General features: G+C 39.6%; 1 protein-coding gene across 1 annotated transcript; it reads left to right on the top strand.

The window, feature by feature from the left end:
* The first annotated feature begins 6,982 nt into the window (after nucleotides 1-6,982).
* LOC104962235 (dachshund homolog 1-like) lies at nucleotides 6,983-7,804 on the top strand. The gene has a single exon (XM_010790658.1). It carries the CDS (start codon nucleotides 7,187-7,189, stop codon nucleotides 7,802-7,804), a length of 618 nt encoding a protein of 205 aa, XP_010788960.1. The 5' UTR covers nucleotides 6,983-7,186.
* The last annotated feature ends 9,261 nt before the right edge of the window (nucleotides 7,805-17,065 follow it).

Here is a 17,065-nt window from a genome sequence, read left to right as displayed (position 1 = left end):
TACATCCTGTCACTGTCTTTTGTTCTGCACAAAAACAGTCCTCCTTCACTTTGCTGTGGCCTCACACTTAATGTATTCCAGCTTGGCTGATTCCCTGATTCCAAAGGACATTGCATCTCATTTCTTGTCACTTGTCTCCCAAATTCCTAAAGGTACAATTAGCATTTTGTTTGACGAAATGTTGAAAGGTTCATAGATTGATATTTGCAAAAATGTAGCAGGGTGTTTTTTTCCAAATGCAAATTCTGACATTTATTAACTTTTATTACGGATACTCTGTTTATGGAGTGTAAAACTCTGCATAGATTTAATGGGAATAAAGTAAAATTACAATGTTTAAACACAATCAGTGTGGCAAACCAGCAAGTGTGTAATTTAGTGTTGTGTGGCAATGAAATGTTTTACGGGCCTTGATTTATGTCCTGTGCATGGCATTTCTAATGAGAGAGACCAACATTGCAGTGCGCCCGTGTTCCAGGAAACTACATTTACAGCAGATCTTTTTTCTCAAGAGTGTTTTTCCCCTGTGAAATAATGTCAGCACTTTCCCACCTTCAAAGTCCTTTTGTTTCCAGATCTATTAACAATTCTAATTGTACAGGAACACTTGTTAAGTAAGGCTGGTAAATAAAGCAGGAAACGCATTATTTCCTTTTAGTGCAGATTAAAGGTACAGCTATGCTGGGTTGAAACACATTAATGAGCTTTTAAATAAAAATGCTGGCAGGGAATTTACACCGCTGACTGGTTTAACTGCAGTAAGCAGTTGATTTTCCTTGATGTTAAAAGGGGAACATTATTTCACCCGCTAATGAAAAATACATCTTTCCACCCTCCTATCTGTTAATTAACATGTTTGTGTTAGGGGATTTTCAAAAAGGATACAATCGCTTTCAATCTGATTAAAGTAAGTGATACATAATAGGGAGGTTGTTTTCCTTGGGTCCTTCTGTTAATTGAATAGCTTTGTATGACTTGGAATGTTTTTCCTAGTCTCAACAGTTCGCCTGGACCTCGCTGCTCGGGATGCCCCTATCTTAATTACGGATCATTTTCCAAATGTGGTTCAATTTCCTCAGCAGGACAGTTTCTGTTAACTGCTATTTTTAAGGCCAATAACAACGTCAAAGCTAGGGATGATTAAAGCAATTAAAGTTTCCCTTTGTTTTCTAAGCACAGCGAGATAGGGCAGCCTGTTTGTACAGCATTTATTAAACATTTACTAAATGGAATTGAATCTGTCATCGATGAAGTTTTCCGAGACAATTACCTTTTAGCATGGCAAACACTGTTTCACTCAGCTAACGTCTCACAGCTTATGGCTGTGATTAGCCATTTGATTTCATCAAGCCAAACTAAAATCCTCCAGCACTGAGAGAGAGAGAGAGAGAGAGAGAGAGAGAGGGAGAAACAGAGAGTGAGACAGAGAGAGAGGTTTAAATATAATTTTACCATCGGAATTTCTCAATTAGCATACCACATTTTCTCCATTAGATAAACTGCCTTTAGAGAGCTGGCTGGTTTAATCTGTTTAATGTCCGTGTAAACTATAATCTCCCGATTCTAAAAAGAAATCCCTTAAGGACATCATTCGCATACACTCTTCATAAGACAGTTTTTGAAAGACACGATGGAGTGCAGCTTTTAAAGAGGGATTGAACAGTGATGGGTTGTTATGCCTATCATGCTTTTCTTTTCGGTGGCACATGGATTGTGCAGTTTGTGCTTTCACTTGCTTGAGTTTAGTTAATCATTAGTAATTATGCTTTTACAAGGGTGTCCTTGCTTTACTATCACTGGAACATACACCACAGCTGCATTTCAGATCGTTCCAATATATTATATATGTTTATGTGGGTACTTAGTGTTCTGCTTAGTATTTCCACGAGTGTCCTGGCAAGAGCCTGTTGTCTCTGAAGTCATATGTTACAATAAGCCTCTCCTCTTGAATGATGGCAGTCGCTCTGAAAGATCATTTAGAAGAGATACCACCACGTGACATGATACAAACTTTGATCTCAGATCGGAGCAGAAGTGCATCAGTGCATGTGCATTACTGCCAGTCACAGCAGCGCTGGGCTGTTAGTGTATATAGATATAGAAATCAGGATTTGTTGTTATCCTATTGAACGATGAGCACAGAGAAATCGGAGTGTTTACATGCATATCATTGACTTCCATCATACACTGCAGGCTGTATGAATTAGGGCCTGCAAACACAGCCTCATTCTCCTTGCATCACGCCAAGAGTCACTCCATTGATTACCCTTCCCCGCTCCCAGGAAATGGCTCATGCATCTCATGTACATTATAACAAATGTTCTCTTTGCATTACAATTGAATTGTGATTGTTATGTTCAATCAATGGGGAAAGGTCACGGGATCGCTCCTGCCAGCGCTTTAATGGAGAAGTCGATGAGGATTCATTTTAATCACTGCGGCTGTGGCAGAATGAGCACAACACTGAGAGACTGTCAATGGCCCGGTAATTACCGCTGTTTATACAGGTTTCTGCTTTAGCAATTTAGATATCCACAAATCTCTCTGTTTCTTGCACCCCAGTTATATTGGAAGCTGCGTGGCATCAAATGAAGTACTGCAGGATGTGGGCCGTGACTACTCTAATTGTGGGAGAGGCTGGCTCTTTGAAAATGAAGTGAACTCCATTTGCTCCTCTTTTGAGCAGTCACATTACCAGAAAGCTGTTATTTTTACGTACCTTGTGTGAAGGAGCATTCTATTATTTGGCCTGTTGTATCAAGAGGTGGAAGATTGTGGGACGTAATTCACCCAAATATAAAGTGAGCATCCACGGTTAACTCTAGTGTGTAAATAAATACTGGTTCTAAATGAACCTCTTATGTAACTTCATTGCTGAAATTGTCATTGGATAATTGAGAAATTCTAAGAAATAATAGTAATTTCCCACAATTTCTCACTAAATGTGGATTCTGCGTTTGCTTTTTTCAGACTTTTCTAACTTTATTTTCAGTTTTCTTTGTTGCCTGCTTCTCTTTGGAAAGTTAATTTAGTGTTATTAGCCTACACCTCGAGTTAATGAGGGCTGCAACATTAATTGTTTCCATATTGATGAATCCGTTGATTAAATTACATGGCCGAAAAGTGTCAAAATTACACATCATACATTCCCAGAGTGAGGGTGATGCCTTTATGTTGTCCGAACAAACAATCCAAAACAATGCAAGATTCAAAATGCACTTGATTTGAGAAAGTCTGAATCCCAGAATGTTTCGTGTTTTTGCTAAAAAAAAACCTAATCAGTGATTTTAAACGGTTTTATCCCTAATATTAACTGCCACATTTTGGATGAAATGAAACCGTTTGTGATTCTGATAATAAGAATACAGAAGCTGTCACTACACACTGAACAATTAGCATTCTGAGAGATGTCCAATCCTTTTAATTGTAATTAGATATTAATTTAATGGCTAGAGTAGACAATTATCATACCCCCTCCACCATCAGCGTGCTCTCTGACATCTCCCCTTTACCCCGTGTGACATGTTTGTGTTGGCCGCTTTCTAAGGATAGATGGGGTCAAGGCAGTGTAACCTTGGAGAAGCAAGTATTCATGATCAATACATGCTTTATTCCAAGCATCTAAATGATTCTTATGTCTGAAGCTGCTCCCCCGCCTCCCTATTTGCCCATGCGGAAAAGCGGTTTGAAGATTTATGCAGACTAGGTAAAAGGACATTTTAAAAGACTACACAGTATCACTGCTTCCAAATGTCATGTAATCATAGGTTAGGGGAGAGTGCTGTGCACAGAGGGCTAAGTGATGTTACAGATAATGAATTGCCTCTGAAATATAATACATCGTGAGTATGATTCTTTATTCCAAGCTCTGTACACCAACTCTGTTCAATTAAAGTTATTTATCTCTCTTGTTTTTTAAGTTCATCAATTATATTGTGATACACTTAATGTCCATAAGAGGATGATGTATGATTGGTCTAATTATTTCTTATTCACCATGCTTTCTAAAGCATATCAATTTTGTTAATACCATGTAATTAAAACACGTCAGCGCGCTACAAGTTGCTGGCTGTATTAATGACTATGAAAATTATTTTAATTAAATAGCCAATTATAGAAAAATCCTAACCATGAGAATTGACATTTAAATGAATTCAATTTAAATTGCTTTTCAACATTGTTTTATCAAAGCTTTATGGGGTGAATAAATTATTACATCAAACAATGTACGGTGTCATTGATCATACACAAGTCTTGTCCCATATCCATACATTTTGAAACACTTTCCTGATGCCATAACTCATACTGGGTGATTACGTTTTGACACAGTCATTTGTTTACTGCAATCTCCTCCGCATGTACTGTACTTCAGTGTACTTTTAGGAGAAGTCTGTTAACTGTTTGTGTTACTTAAAGATTTAGTCACGCTGGAAACTTCATTCACGGTACAAATATCCAACTATTTTTGCAAGGACAATTTAACACAGCCACTACTTGGCCCCACTGTGCCTGGAAACAAATAGTTTTTCAACAGTTTTCTTAGTAAGCCGTTTCCTCTCAAGATTCCCATACCTGATTTTTACATTCAATACTGATTTTGCATTTGTGCTCAATTATATCAGCAAAGTATTGTGGTGTAATGTACAGCACCGGTTTTCAGACTTTATTTTTTTGTTGCGTTTTGTTTTCGTAACCGGGGTCAGACACATGCAGCCCACCCAGTCTGTTGAAAGCCCTTTGTATCTGAAACATCATACATATCCTGTGGTGCCTTTTAATACCTATCAGGCCACTCAGCCTCATATAGCTTTTCCTGCATAATCTTAATGAAAGTCATTTTTCAGACATTACAAGCACAATGATTTGCAGTTAACCCATGCAAACAAGAGAAATAGTGGGCAAACTGTTGTGACATTCATTGTATATAATGAAATCTTAATATGGTGCATATTTAAGTGAAAGGTTAGCAACATAAAGGGCAAATGGATTGCCTGGCAATGAATTTTAAGCAGCTATTGATTTTACACTACAAGCTACCTCTTTCCCTGAATGATAATTTTGAAATGGCACGCTGCTTATCTTAAAGCTGATCTTAACAGGACAACAGCAATACACAGAACATTTAGGCAAATGCAGACTGTGATAAGAAATACCCTTTCTGATGTGAACTGCATTCATTCCACCTAATGCGCTTACATGGTGAGTCCTGATGTCCTCTGCTAAATGTAATGCATTTCACAGCAAAATGGTCGATAAACATGGCAAAAAATATAAGAAGGCTGTCTGTATATGTGTTGGGAATTGAAGGTAAACATCCATAAAACTTAAATAATTCCCTTTTTTAAATTTGACAAAATGCCAGAATAGCTTCCTGCAAAACAGAATCCAATACGTCCACTTATAGATTTAAGGTTCTGATTTTAAAAGAGTGTCATCTAGCAATTTAGTTTCCAAGATTGGACTATCCAGCTACATGTATACATAGTTTGTGGTTTTACACCAACAGATGAATCTATGAAGAAAGGCAGGAAGAAAGTTATTGTAACTCATGATGTTCCACAGTGATTGAATACATGTGTACACTCTACATGAGCTGTTATTGTGCATGGACATGACCCTGCCCCCATGCACTGTGCTGCATTTCCTCCCTCTCTGCCTTTATCTTTCTTTCCTGTACAGTGTGAGATAGAGAGAAAGTTTGAGACTCTGTGTTCTTACCGTGTTAAGCTTGCCTCAGTACGCAGCATTATAAAAAATAAACTGATGTTATGTCCGGTGTTGTTTTTACAGTGATTTGAAACTGCAATACTGCGAAAGAAAACAGTGAACAATTATTATGGTCTCTATTAAATGTGTAAATACTTTAATATATTTATATAGAATCAAACTTTTTATGTTTTATAAAACGTGAGGTTTTATTAAACGTGAGAACCTAACAATTTTTTTTAGGTTTTAACTAATTTGGTTATTTTTTGTTGTTCTCACACTACATCAGATTCTCAAATGTAATGCTATATAAAGCATTTAGTTTATCTCTCTTTAATTTCTCTCATGCACAGCTAGTGCCTACTTATCTGCAGCTCAGTCGAGTTTATTAACTATGTACACACTGTAGTAGTTAGCATGGGTATTGAACTTGATATGGACATTGGGGAAACAACTGCTGGCATGAAGCACTGCAAATGTAAGATGATATAACTTTTACAACGCATTAGATTTGAGATAAGTGATAACAGTGAGACTTTAAATAGTACTTTTACTGTTGTACACTTGTAGTTTACATATCAATATATAGAGAGTTTTAGTATGCATACAAAAAGTCTATCTCAAAACAGCCATTGCCTCATGTGCCTTGTTTAATGCACTTTATAGAAAGAGGTATAGCCCCTTTGACTGTGCAAATACAATAATCATAAAGGACTAATTTAATGAGACATATTTTCCTTTCTCACAGACATCGTGAACCTTGAACAGTGACTCATACTGGCATGCTTAGTGAGAAAATATTACAAATATAAAAAGTTAAAAGAGCGTTAAACAGTTGCAGGATGTAAGCAAAAAAGGGTACACACTGTTTTAATAAAACATTTGACTGTTTTAGGGTGTTCAACTGTCAATAGAGTGGTGCAATGGGTTTGCATACTGTTGGATAGCAGGTGTAACCTGTCAGGCTGTTAATGTGTTATTAGAAGCAGAAATAACTGTTAACTGACATTTTAGATTTATCTTGATGCGTGTTTTTCACCACAGCAAAAATATTCAAATTACCAGATTATGATCTGATATAACCGCATCTCTTTAATGTGGAATAAACAATTAAACACTTTAACAGACCTGAACGATTTGAGTGTAGCCCGAGCCCAGTTATCTGCTCTTCAAAGGCTCCCACTGTCCCCTAGCTCCTCCCTCTCTGTACCGTGTGACAACAACAACTCATCCACAGAGCGGAGCTGCACTTTTCAGTTCATTTTCCTCCTGTCATTCCTCCTCCTATCTTTGATCATTGTCCCGCCGCTCAGCCCCCCCCAAAAGCCTCACTCAGAACGCCTTTTTTCGGCAGCTCTTTTTACTTCCCAACTTATCTGAGGGGCTAAACTCTCGTGGATTCTTTCATTTAGGGGTGTCTCGGCAGGCTGGGTTTTATACTTTGAACTTCGGCTACTCTCTTCCCCTCCTGTAGGTGACCATGGCCGTACCGGCTGCTCTGATCCTACCAACTCCTCTCGTCCCACCGCCTTCGATCTCGATTCCCTCCGCTACGACGTCTCCGCCGTCGACAACTTCATCCCCATCTCCATCCCTGTGCCTGGCCCCCCCACCCGGATCCGGGCAGAACCTGTTCAGATCAGAGCACCTCGTCAGCGGCAGCCCGGGCATCCCGAACGCTGGTCTTCCACCCGGCAAACCCGTGTACTCGACCCCGTCGCCTGTTGAAAACATACCGCAAAACAATGAGTGCAAGATGGTCGAGTTGCGCGGTGCCAAAGTGGCGTCTTTCACCGTGGACGGCTGCGAGCTCATCTGCCTTCCCCAGGCTTTCGACCTGTTCCTGAAGCACCTGGTCGGCGGGCTGCACACCGTCTACACCAAGCTGAAGCGGCTGGAGATCACGCCGGTGGTGTGCAATGTGGAGCAGGTCCGCATCCTCAGAGGGCTCGGCGCCATCCAACCCGGGGTGAACCGCTGCAAACTCATCTCCAGAAAAGACTTCGAGACCCTGTACAACGACTGCACCAATGCGAGGTACGTGGAGAGCTCTTTACGGCGTGTTGGTTTAAATGTCTGTACGGACAGCCGTGCGTAAAAGGCGCGGGAGCAAGGAAGAGGGAGACATTTTAACTTAAACAAGTGTTTCAAGTGACGAGATACATTTGCCATTCGAAGTTACAAATCGCTTGTTTTTAGTTGGTGCAATTGTGAGCGTGTGTTACTAACTTTTGTCGTAGTTGTCAGTTGGACGGGAAGAGGCCAGCGAGCGACACCAGTGAAAAAGTTTAGTGAAAGTTTTTAGCACGTGCAGGGCAAAGCTGTGCCATGATGGATAGCCTGTCTGCCTCAGAACAAATGAATCGATAATGTAGGCTACACAACGGCTGAGTTTCACAATGCTGTAGAATAAACTTCAGGTGTTGGGCTGCCAATGCAATGACAATTTTATAAACAACATGCCAATCATATTTTATGACCCTTACTTTAATGTAATACCTCTTTATTTAAGGAATCCTCTTAATCAACTTTTTTTTTAATGGCTTGAAAAAATGTGGTTATTTCTTTTGAAATGCACTTGCCACCAGGGTGATACATTTTCAATCATAACTTTGATTTGAAAAGTAAACAAGCCAAACCATAATTAACATAATAATATGACATGATATATTTTTTGTTATAATTGTTCTGTCAGTATGACAGCCAGTTCAGATTTTAAAGAGGTTAAATTACACTCACTACACCTCTAGTGTATGAAGCCAGCTTTTCCACACTGTACATGCCAGGGATAATAGTCAAACACTCTTATTAAAATGTATCCTAATGAAACATGCTTGCTTTTAATTAAATAAATAAATAAATATAATGCATGTGGAAATTAATGCATTAAGCCATATTGCCAAATCAAATATTTTGAGCTTTATATGTTTTAATATGGAGTGATTTAAGTGAAGATCAATATTTGATTAAAAGCCATTTTTACTGTCCTGTTGCTCCTAGCTTTGATGTATCGCTCAGTCTCACAGGATGGTTCAGCCTGGTCAAATTTACCATCTTACCTGTCACTATGATTGATTTCATATTGATCTCCTACCCAGAAATGAGCTGGAAATGCAAATATGATGGAAAGGCTCACATCAGTGGGGAATAGCAATAAACACTTTGAGTCACTTGGTTATCTCAGTGTAAAAGCAGACAGCCTTGTGAAAAATTATAGTGTGAAATTAAAAGTTATTTCTGACTGTAAGATGCATGCTTAGTATAAAACGCACGTGACAAAACACTCAAGCACACAGAAGTTGCTGTGCAGACAGATTTTTTTTTTGTGCCATTAGGATCCATATGTATGATGAGGTTGACTACATGTTGACCCTGAAAGCACTGCTGTATCTAAGTGCCTTGGCCTGGTCAGAAAATGACAAATGAAATAACTGACACAACATTTTGAGGAAGAGAGAATAACATTGTTCTGTAAAATATTTTTATATTTTCTAAATTCATGTCATTTTAATTGCTGTTTCGTTAATTAATAAACATAGTACCTGTTCTCTTTATGCCTAAATCAAAACAGCCAGCCTCCCACACCTACATTATATATAATATTGAGAGCTTACAAATATGCTGTAGCTTCATATTGCCATTGCTGTTGTACTCGTCTTAACAACCTGTGCACTTGGGTGCTTAGACATCATTTACATAAAGCATTGAGGGAGCAGAACCCCCTCCTCTTTCTCTCTTTAGAAAAAAAAACATACAGCTCGGTTATCCTCTCCTCAAGCCTGGCGTGGGGCTTCAGGTGACAAAGTATGTGGTTGAACTCTCTGGGTTGTCAATGGGGAGATGGCCAGCGATGGGGTTAAAGGATAATGCAGTGCCTCGCGTCGCTTTAATGACGCTAAAGTGGTGGGCTATTACGGGCACATGGACAGGACTGTAATTGTCTCTGAAAGCAGCCAGGTACTCCCGGTGCTGGGCTGAAATCAATCACTCAGACCCGGCCTGCCCGCCTGCCTGCCCCATTTGGAGAATTACATCATGGAACAGTGAGGCATCCGCTGGATAAAAGGCTTCTGTTACTTAGAAAGAGTTGATTTTATTTGCTGGGATGTGTGCTTTACACGGTCTGTCATTGAATTGCTGCTGACAGAATGATCAGTCTGAGTAAACAGGACACAGGTTGCCCTGTAGGTGAAAACGAGTTCCCTCTCCAAAGGCGGTGCTCCGTTTTGCCCCGACTTAGTGTCAGTTAAAAAGTATCTGAGTTCACCGGTTAACCCGCTCAGGTTACACAACAACAGCCTGCTGCCTGAGAGACTTTCATCTCGGCCCCATTACTACCTATTATCACAACTCTTATTATGCAGTGGCAGAGTGGTAACAATGAAGTGAATAATACTCCTGTACAATGGGTCTTACTATTTCACATGCTGTTTTTTTCCCCTCCCACGGTCTATTGTGTTAAAACAACACTACTCTCATTTTGCACACAGTGTGAATGTGAATAGCATCACAGAGCATCGCTGCATCCCGCTGGTCTAGTTTTGATGTGGACACAAACAAACTCCAACCAAATTGTTCCCTACTATGCTTACTTTAGCATAACATTAAACAGAAAATAATTCTGTTGCTGAGAAACGCAATGTTGGATTTTTGTATTTATTATTATGGTAATGTAAACAACACATATAATGAAAAATTCCTTTGTCATACTTAAATATTGAGTGTTTTTACTTGTCAAATAACTGACACGGTGTTTTAGTAATTATTGTTCATCTTTAAAGATACTAGGAATACAGTCATTCTTGACCCCTTCATTTTCTTAAAGGACTCTCGTGGCAGATTAGGAGTGTTCACTCTTGCTCCCTGACTGATCCAAGTTCAGTAATCTCCCCTACATTATGACTCTGACTCTCCAGGAGCCCTCCAGGAGCCCTCTGTTCCAGCTACATGTTTTCCTTTTCATTTTCCCTGTGGTGGGATGGAAAGGGTTCTTATTGCTGCGTGACACTTGAACTCTCTGAAAGGTTATTATAACACGGGGGGCGGTGCAGAGATATCGCATATCTCTCATTGGTCTGCTTTGTAGGGGCAGGCTATCCGATGCTGGGGCGCAGAAATGCAGCAGTTAATTGACAATCATTGTCTACCCTTGAAGGTTAACCACACGCCCCAGACAATGTCCCACCACTGGGAATGGGACGGCTTTTCACTTACATGCCCTTCTTAAATAGATTTTCCCGGCTCGTTTCAGTCAAACAGATCCTACTCTGAAACGTTACGAGTGACAGGTCACAGTGGAACGACTTCTTCTTTAACAGATATATTTAATTGATACTGATATGACAGAGAGTGTTTTGAGAGCTATCACCTCTCTTGTTCCTATTTCGAGTGTTTATGCCTAAACACACGTATTTGCAAATGACGGTAATTGTTTTGTTTAGCGCTCAGTGTGAGCTGCCACCGAGGGTGCCAGCTTGTCTCTCTCCCTCCTCTCCTCCGCTGAGCTCTCTTATAATATATTTGTTTTCTACAAGGCACGGATGTGTTTACAGGTACTCAGGGGAGATTTCTGGATTCCATTCAAATCATTCCCAGTCAGAGTGGGTGCTAAGATACCCGTCACCCAGCAACCACATCCAAGAGGGAGCTTGGGCGATAATAACTTCAAAAACAGAGTGACAGATGCCTGATTAGAGAGAGAGAGAAAGAGAGGGGGAGATAGAGAGATGAGGGGAGAAAGAAAGAGGGGTGTATAGAAAGCTGTTTAAAATCCAAATCTATTCAAGTACTTTTTCGAAAGTCAAATTGGCCCTCATATCATGCGTTGTTTCTTTATTAAAGGAAAACAAAAGCATTTAAAATTCTCTCTCTCTCTCTCTCTCTCTCTCTTTTGCATTTTAATCCTTCAGTGGGGCTCTGGTAAATTTGATTAGGTACAGTACATGTGCTCAAGTCAACTGTGCAGTTGGCAGATGGCGGCAAGGTGTTTTTTGCAAACAAATAGTCTCCTTGAAAATCAAAATTGCTTTATTGACTTGACATTCATTCAGCTGGAACAAGTGCAAATTAAAACATTTTTTTAAGAAAAATCCACAGACTAGCTCACTTGACAAAAGAAACATTAATTCTCCTCATTTGCAGTAAGATCATTTTTTTAAAGCTTGCAATAACGCTGAGCCAAGACTGTCCAAACCCCAGATTTCATTCGTTAAGGAGGCTTTGTTTGACACTGTCTAATGTCATTTGTGGGTTTAGAGGATATTTGCATGGCAAAGAGTCCTGTATTGCTAATTTGCCTGTTGGATGCATTAGTTGTCCAGGCTCCTATCTTATTTGCATGCCTTTTACTGGATCGGCAACAGCAATTGAATTTCTAATTAATTCCTCTACCAAATGGTTTAAAACCACACTCTGACATCAGGTCTTTCCACGTTAATCAGCATATTAAAATGGCCTATTTTTACTGTGCTCACCGACCATAAACGGGCATTAGCTTGGATTTTTATAGACAACAGACTTGAGCTGTTTAAAATCTATCTGTCAATATGACTTATCTAGCATGTTAAACTAGATTTGTTAACAGTGATTTTACCTGATGATTTTACACTTGAGACTGATTGCCTGACAGGGCTGCAATAGATTTTGGGTCACTCTGATTTCCCTTCCTCTCTTTCCCTTGGTTGTCTTTACTCACGGGCTCCTTCACATTACTGCACATTTAGGGAGCATGGCGGAAGTCACTGATGCTCGTTCCAGGATGTTAAATGCTACTGACAGAAGTTAGAGGGAGCAGATGAGATTTTCTGATTGGAGAAGGAATGCAGGCCCTTGCCTGGCTCTGTCTAATATGGTCACATAGAGAAATTGATTTTCCTCAGAAATTAATTAATTTTTCATATAGCCCAAAGCTGAAGTTTAAAAAAGAGTGCACACTTGCTGGTTTCCTATTTCCCCCCTTTTTTTAAAGAATTATTGCCTAATCATATTAATACTTTTGCCCCAAGGATGAAAAGATAATTGTACAAATGCATTTGGAAATATGTATCACTGAGTATTTATGATTAAATTATGCAAATAACTCTGCTCCCATCCTTCGTGGGCCCAGATTGTCTAATTAGGATTGATATGGCGAATAGATGTTGGGGAATCTGAATACAAGCATGTCCAAAGAGCAGAAAATTGAAAATGACAAGGCTGGAATCCTTAAAAAGTGTGTAGTTTTTTTTTCTCCCTCTCTGTCTAATTCAGCGTAGCTGTATCAGGAGTTAATTTTCCCCGGCTTCATTTCTCGTCTGAGCTGACAGGAAAAGGAATCCATCAGGGAAGCAATCTCAGATGGGATTCCACAAATTTCCTTCACTTGTTTTTTCTCCCCCTCTTCATTTTCGTGGAGGCTATCGGGGATGAATCTTCTCCTGAGTAAACATGCAGATGTTATTCCTCCAGTGTCAATGTTTTTAGAGCTCTCCACTCAATAGAAAAGACTCCTCCCAATAATTGAAGTATATTAAGAAAGGAATGTGATCCAACAAAAAGCCCTTTGTACTTTTGGAATTTCATTGAAGTTATGCACATTATATTAACATGGCACAACTTATTTTCTCGTTATACAGAACGTTAGGAAACACCCTACACAGATGCACATTCCTTTATATAAAGGCACCTGTTTGTCTAATATCATGCAATTCAAATTACATCCATTTTAATTTGATAATGCTATGAGATAGCTACTATGTGCTTATGGCAGGTGATTGCAAAGTAGATGCGTGACAAGTCTCCATTTTGGTTACAATTTAAAACTGAGATACTAAAATAATCAAATTGATTCTACAATACATTGCAATGTAATTGTATAGGTGTGTGATATGTTTCCAAAGTTATGCAGAAGACAAAGATGACCACAGCAATAGCAATAGCAGATGTCCTCTCAGGTTGTCTTCCTGTCTTATCTAAGAACTTAAATTGCCTTGTTGAAACGTGCTGTACAAATAAACCTACCTTGCCTAGAAATGTGCCATTTTAGTTGGACTTGCCCAAACAGACAGACAGTACAGTACATTGACACTAGTTTGAGCGAACAGTTACATGCAATTTAACAACAGACGTGTTCCTCGCTGGGCTCAGCGGTACATCACAGAGAAGAAATCAGGGAGGAAATGACATCGGCTTCCACACTCTCTTCTTCTGTTGTTAGCTTCAGATGAACGGCAAAGCACAGGAACGGCTCCAGTGCCTCCAACAGTATCTATTAAAGGGCTGATTGTTATCTAATCTTTACCTGGCGCTAGCTGGAAAAGCCCTGAAGCTAATGACACTTGAGACTAGTAGCACATTCTATGGTGGTTCAAAGCATCTGCTCAGTCAATACCTTGTGATGAAAAACTAAGAAAACGGCCCCACAGCTATTTACGTGAAGTCTGAATTCACTTAAATACCAAAAACACTTTATGCAGTCAATTTGTAGCATTGAATTATAACTAACAATGTGCATAAAATGAGTTCCTGATGAGCCAGCAGGCTAGACACTGAACTGCTCTCATGTGTCTGCTTTTGGAGCCTCAGACTGTGATATTAAATTCAGCTTTTAAAATGATTTAGAAGTAAATAACTGATTTACATTTCATTCAAGCTATCATAGGTAAACAGATATGATGACGGCAAAGCTGATGTCAAAGTAAGTGATTCTCAAAAAGCCATGTTAAAAACTGTTTTACATTGATCTTTTAACACATTTAAATGTCATATCTAGAGGAATGGTTCCAGCAACAGCGTTGGACACTTATCCGAGGATTGTTCCAGATCTGTCTTTCAAGTGATGAATAAAATCCCTTTAACCTTGCTAAATCTGCTCAATCAAAATTAAGTCATTAATCTTAAGGTCATTGTCAACGGAACTATTCTTAAATTAGAGAATCGAGAAAAGGGCAACACGTTATAATCCTACTACATGTCAAATGATGATAAAATACCCCATCCAGTACCTATGTTCGTATGACTCAAGTTCAACATTAAAATGAATACAAAAGACAAAATTAAATATTGTGCTGCGTATGAAAGGGTTATTTGTAAATGGCTCTATTTTGCATTGAGTGATTTCAGCTGTCAGCATTCAAAGTGAAAGAGGCAGTGGATTGTCTGTACTGTAAAACGATAAGGTCTGCAATTTTGGCTGTTATCCACAGAGATAGCCACACCCAGAGCTGCTTCCTGACGGCATTGCACACCTGTAGAGGTTATGAGCGGGGTATCAATATCACCAGGTCAACACATTTTCATCTAACACTGACATCTCTCTTTGCCTTTCACTCTCCCTCTCTGCTTCTGTCTCTCCCTCTAAGCCTAGTGAGAATATTGGTGGGGGTCTTTATTGGTTGCAGCGCTTAGGTTTCTCTCCTCGCAGACTCAAATGTCACCGTCTCCCCGATGTTTCTTTCAAATCGCCTGTGCCACCACTTGCTGTGGCGCCCGACTATTATTACCCTCCTCTTAAAGAGTGACAGTCGGGTCCTCGGAGAGGTGACACAAACCTCTGTGGATGGAGCTGTACTGCTGTGTCAAGCCGATGCTCCCAGCCAATCAGATAGCATGAAACACACCACTGTACACCTGGTATGCTATGAGGTGAGCAGGAAAGTAAAGTCAGTTCAGTTTCATACTTTAGAAACATGACCAGGCTCTGGAATTATGATTATGTCACCAAACATTTCTACAGACCAATCAATTATTTTGTCTGCCCATTTTGGAATCTATATGAAGCTTTTTAGAAACATAAACTGTCAGTGGTTCCACGAGACAGAAATATAGAGAATATAATCTTAATTAAGGTAATCTCTCTTTTCTGCCATGGTGGCGAGTACACTGAAATGTATACCCGCCATAGACACCATCATTACCCTGTATTTGTTGGGTGGCAGGGGCTAATTTCATAACCATTTATACCCAAATATATACCATTTAAAAAAAAAAGTTTTTATAAACATGAAAACATTACAGATAAATTAAAGTATGATCCTAACTTGTCTAACTCAGTCCATGCATGTGCAAGTACTTTGAAAGCAATGTTCTGTAACAGTTACTTGTGTATGTTCCCAGTAATTCAACAGTAATGCAGAAAATACATTGAGACATGTTCTCTATGGAAATAAACATGGTTATTATTATAAAGCCGCCTCTGGCTAAAATGGTTTGTCCACATACATTAACCCTGTGTTACTCTCACATTAGGAGCATGAGAGTGTGTGCGTTGCTCAGTGAGAGTATGCGTGTGTGTGTAAGTACAAGAGAGAGAGAGGGGGAGAGAGAGAGTGTGAAAGAGAGAGAGACACCCTCGCACAACTTCACATATGAATGGTCTTGTGTGAAAAGAAGGATGAATTGAGTCAAGCTGACATAGCATGCCAATAAGCTTTGTCTCATTTCCAATGCTGTATTCATTTGTGCCACAGAGAGATTTATTGCATGATTGACAATTATGAGAGGGTGACCTAGTTCTTTGTGATAGAACAAAAATGGTTTTCATCAGTTGCCTTTGCTGTCTTTGGCATTGTGTGTGTGTATGTGACGCTCCCCGGTAAAGAATAGGGATAGCCTCCATGCAATGAGATACTTTCCCCCCCCTCCGCCCCCCCTCCAACTATTGAAACTCATGCATTTTTCCTTGTAATGGCTTCATATATTTTGCATAGAATCACATCATCCACTATGTCTGTTCCCCAGCAGAAAAAATGAATTTCCTACCCCATTAAGCAATGTGAGCTGTCTAAATGGATCACGTTAAAGTGACATTTTTACGAATGCTCTTCAATCTCTAACTTTGGTCTGGAAATAAAAAGAAAAGGAAGTCATTTCGCTCTCTGTGTGTGAATATATCTTCAGGACACACTGGACCATTTTCTACCACTGCTCACTCTACTGCATTGCTGTTGTTGCCCGATCATTCAAATCGCAAATACACTCATCCTTTTATTGTTGCGACTGTCAGTAAAAGGGCTTCATTTGTTCCTTACATTTCCTGATATGGTTCATTCTACCTGTCTATTAGCTGTGTGTGAGTGTGTGTGTGGGCCCAGTCAAGCTTAGATTACTACGACTGTGAGGAGGAAGTCTCTGCACCTCCTGGGACTTCTGCTTGACTGGCCCCGCAAATGATACAAGCCAGGGTTTAGTTGGGAGTTAATATCCTGCAAAATTGTCCTGCACTGCCTCGGCAGAATGTGGATGATTAAATGACACGAGCATATCAAAAACATTTTTCTCAGACTAGTGGCTGTTAAGTGTTGCGCCGGTGCAGACATCTCCCAAGGTTACCATTTAAAAAGAGAGGAATATTCAGTGGGAAGTGGGTGTCATTGAGCTGTGA

The sequence above is a fragment of the Notothenia coriiceps genome, unplaced genomic scaffold (assembly GCF_000735185.1).
Source record: "Notothenia coriiceps isolate Sejong01 unplaced genomic scaffold, NC01 NC01_scaffold00034474, whole genome shotgun sequence".
Classification (NCBI taxonomy): domain Eukaryota; kingdom Metazoa; phylum Chordata; class Actinopteri; order Perciformes; family Nototheniidae; genus Notothenia; species Notothenia coriiceps.
This window is presented reverse-complemented; position numbering and strand designations above follow the sequence as displayed.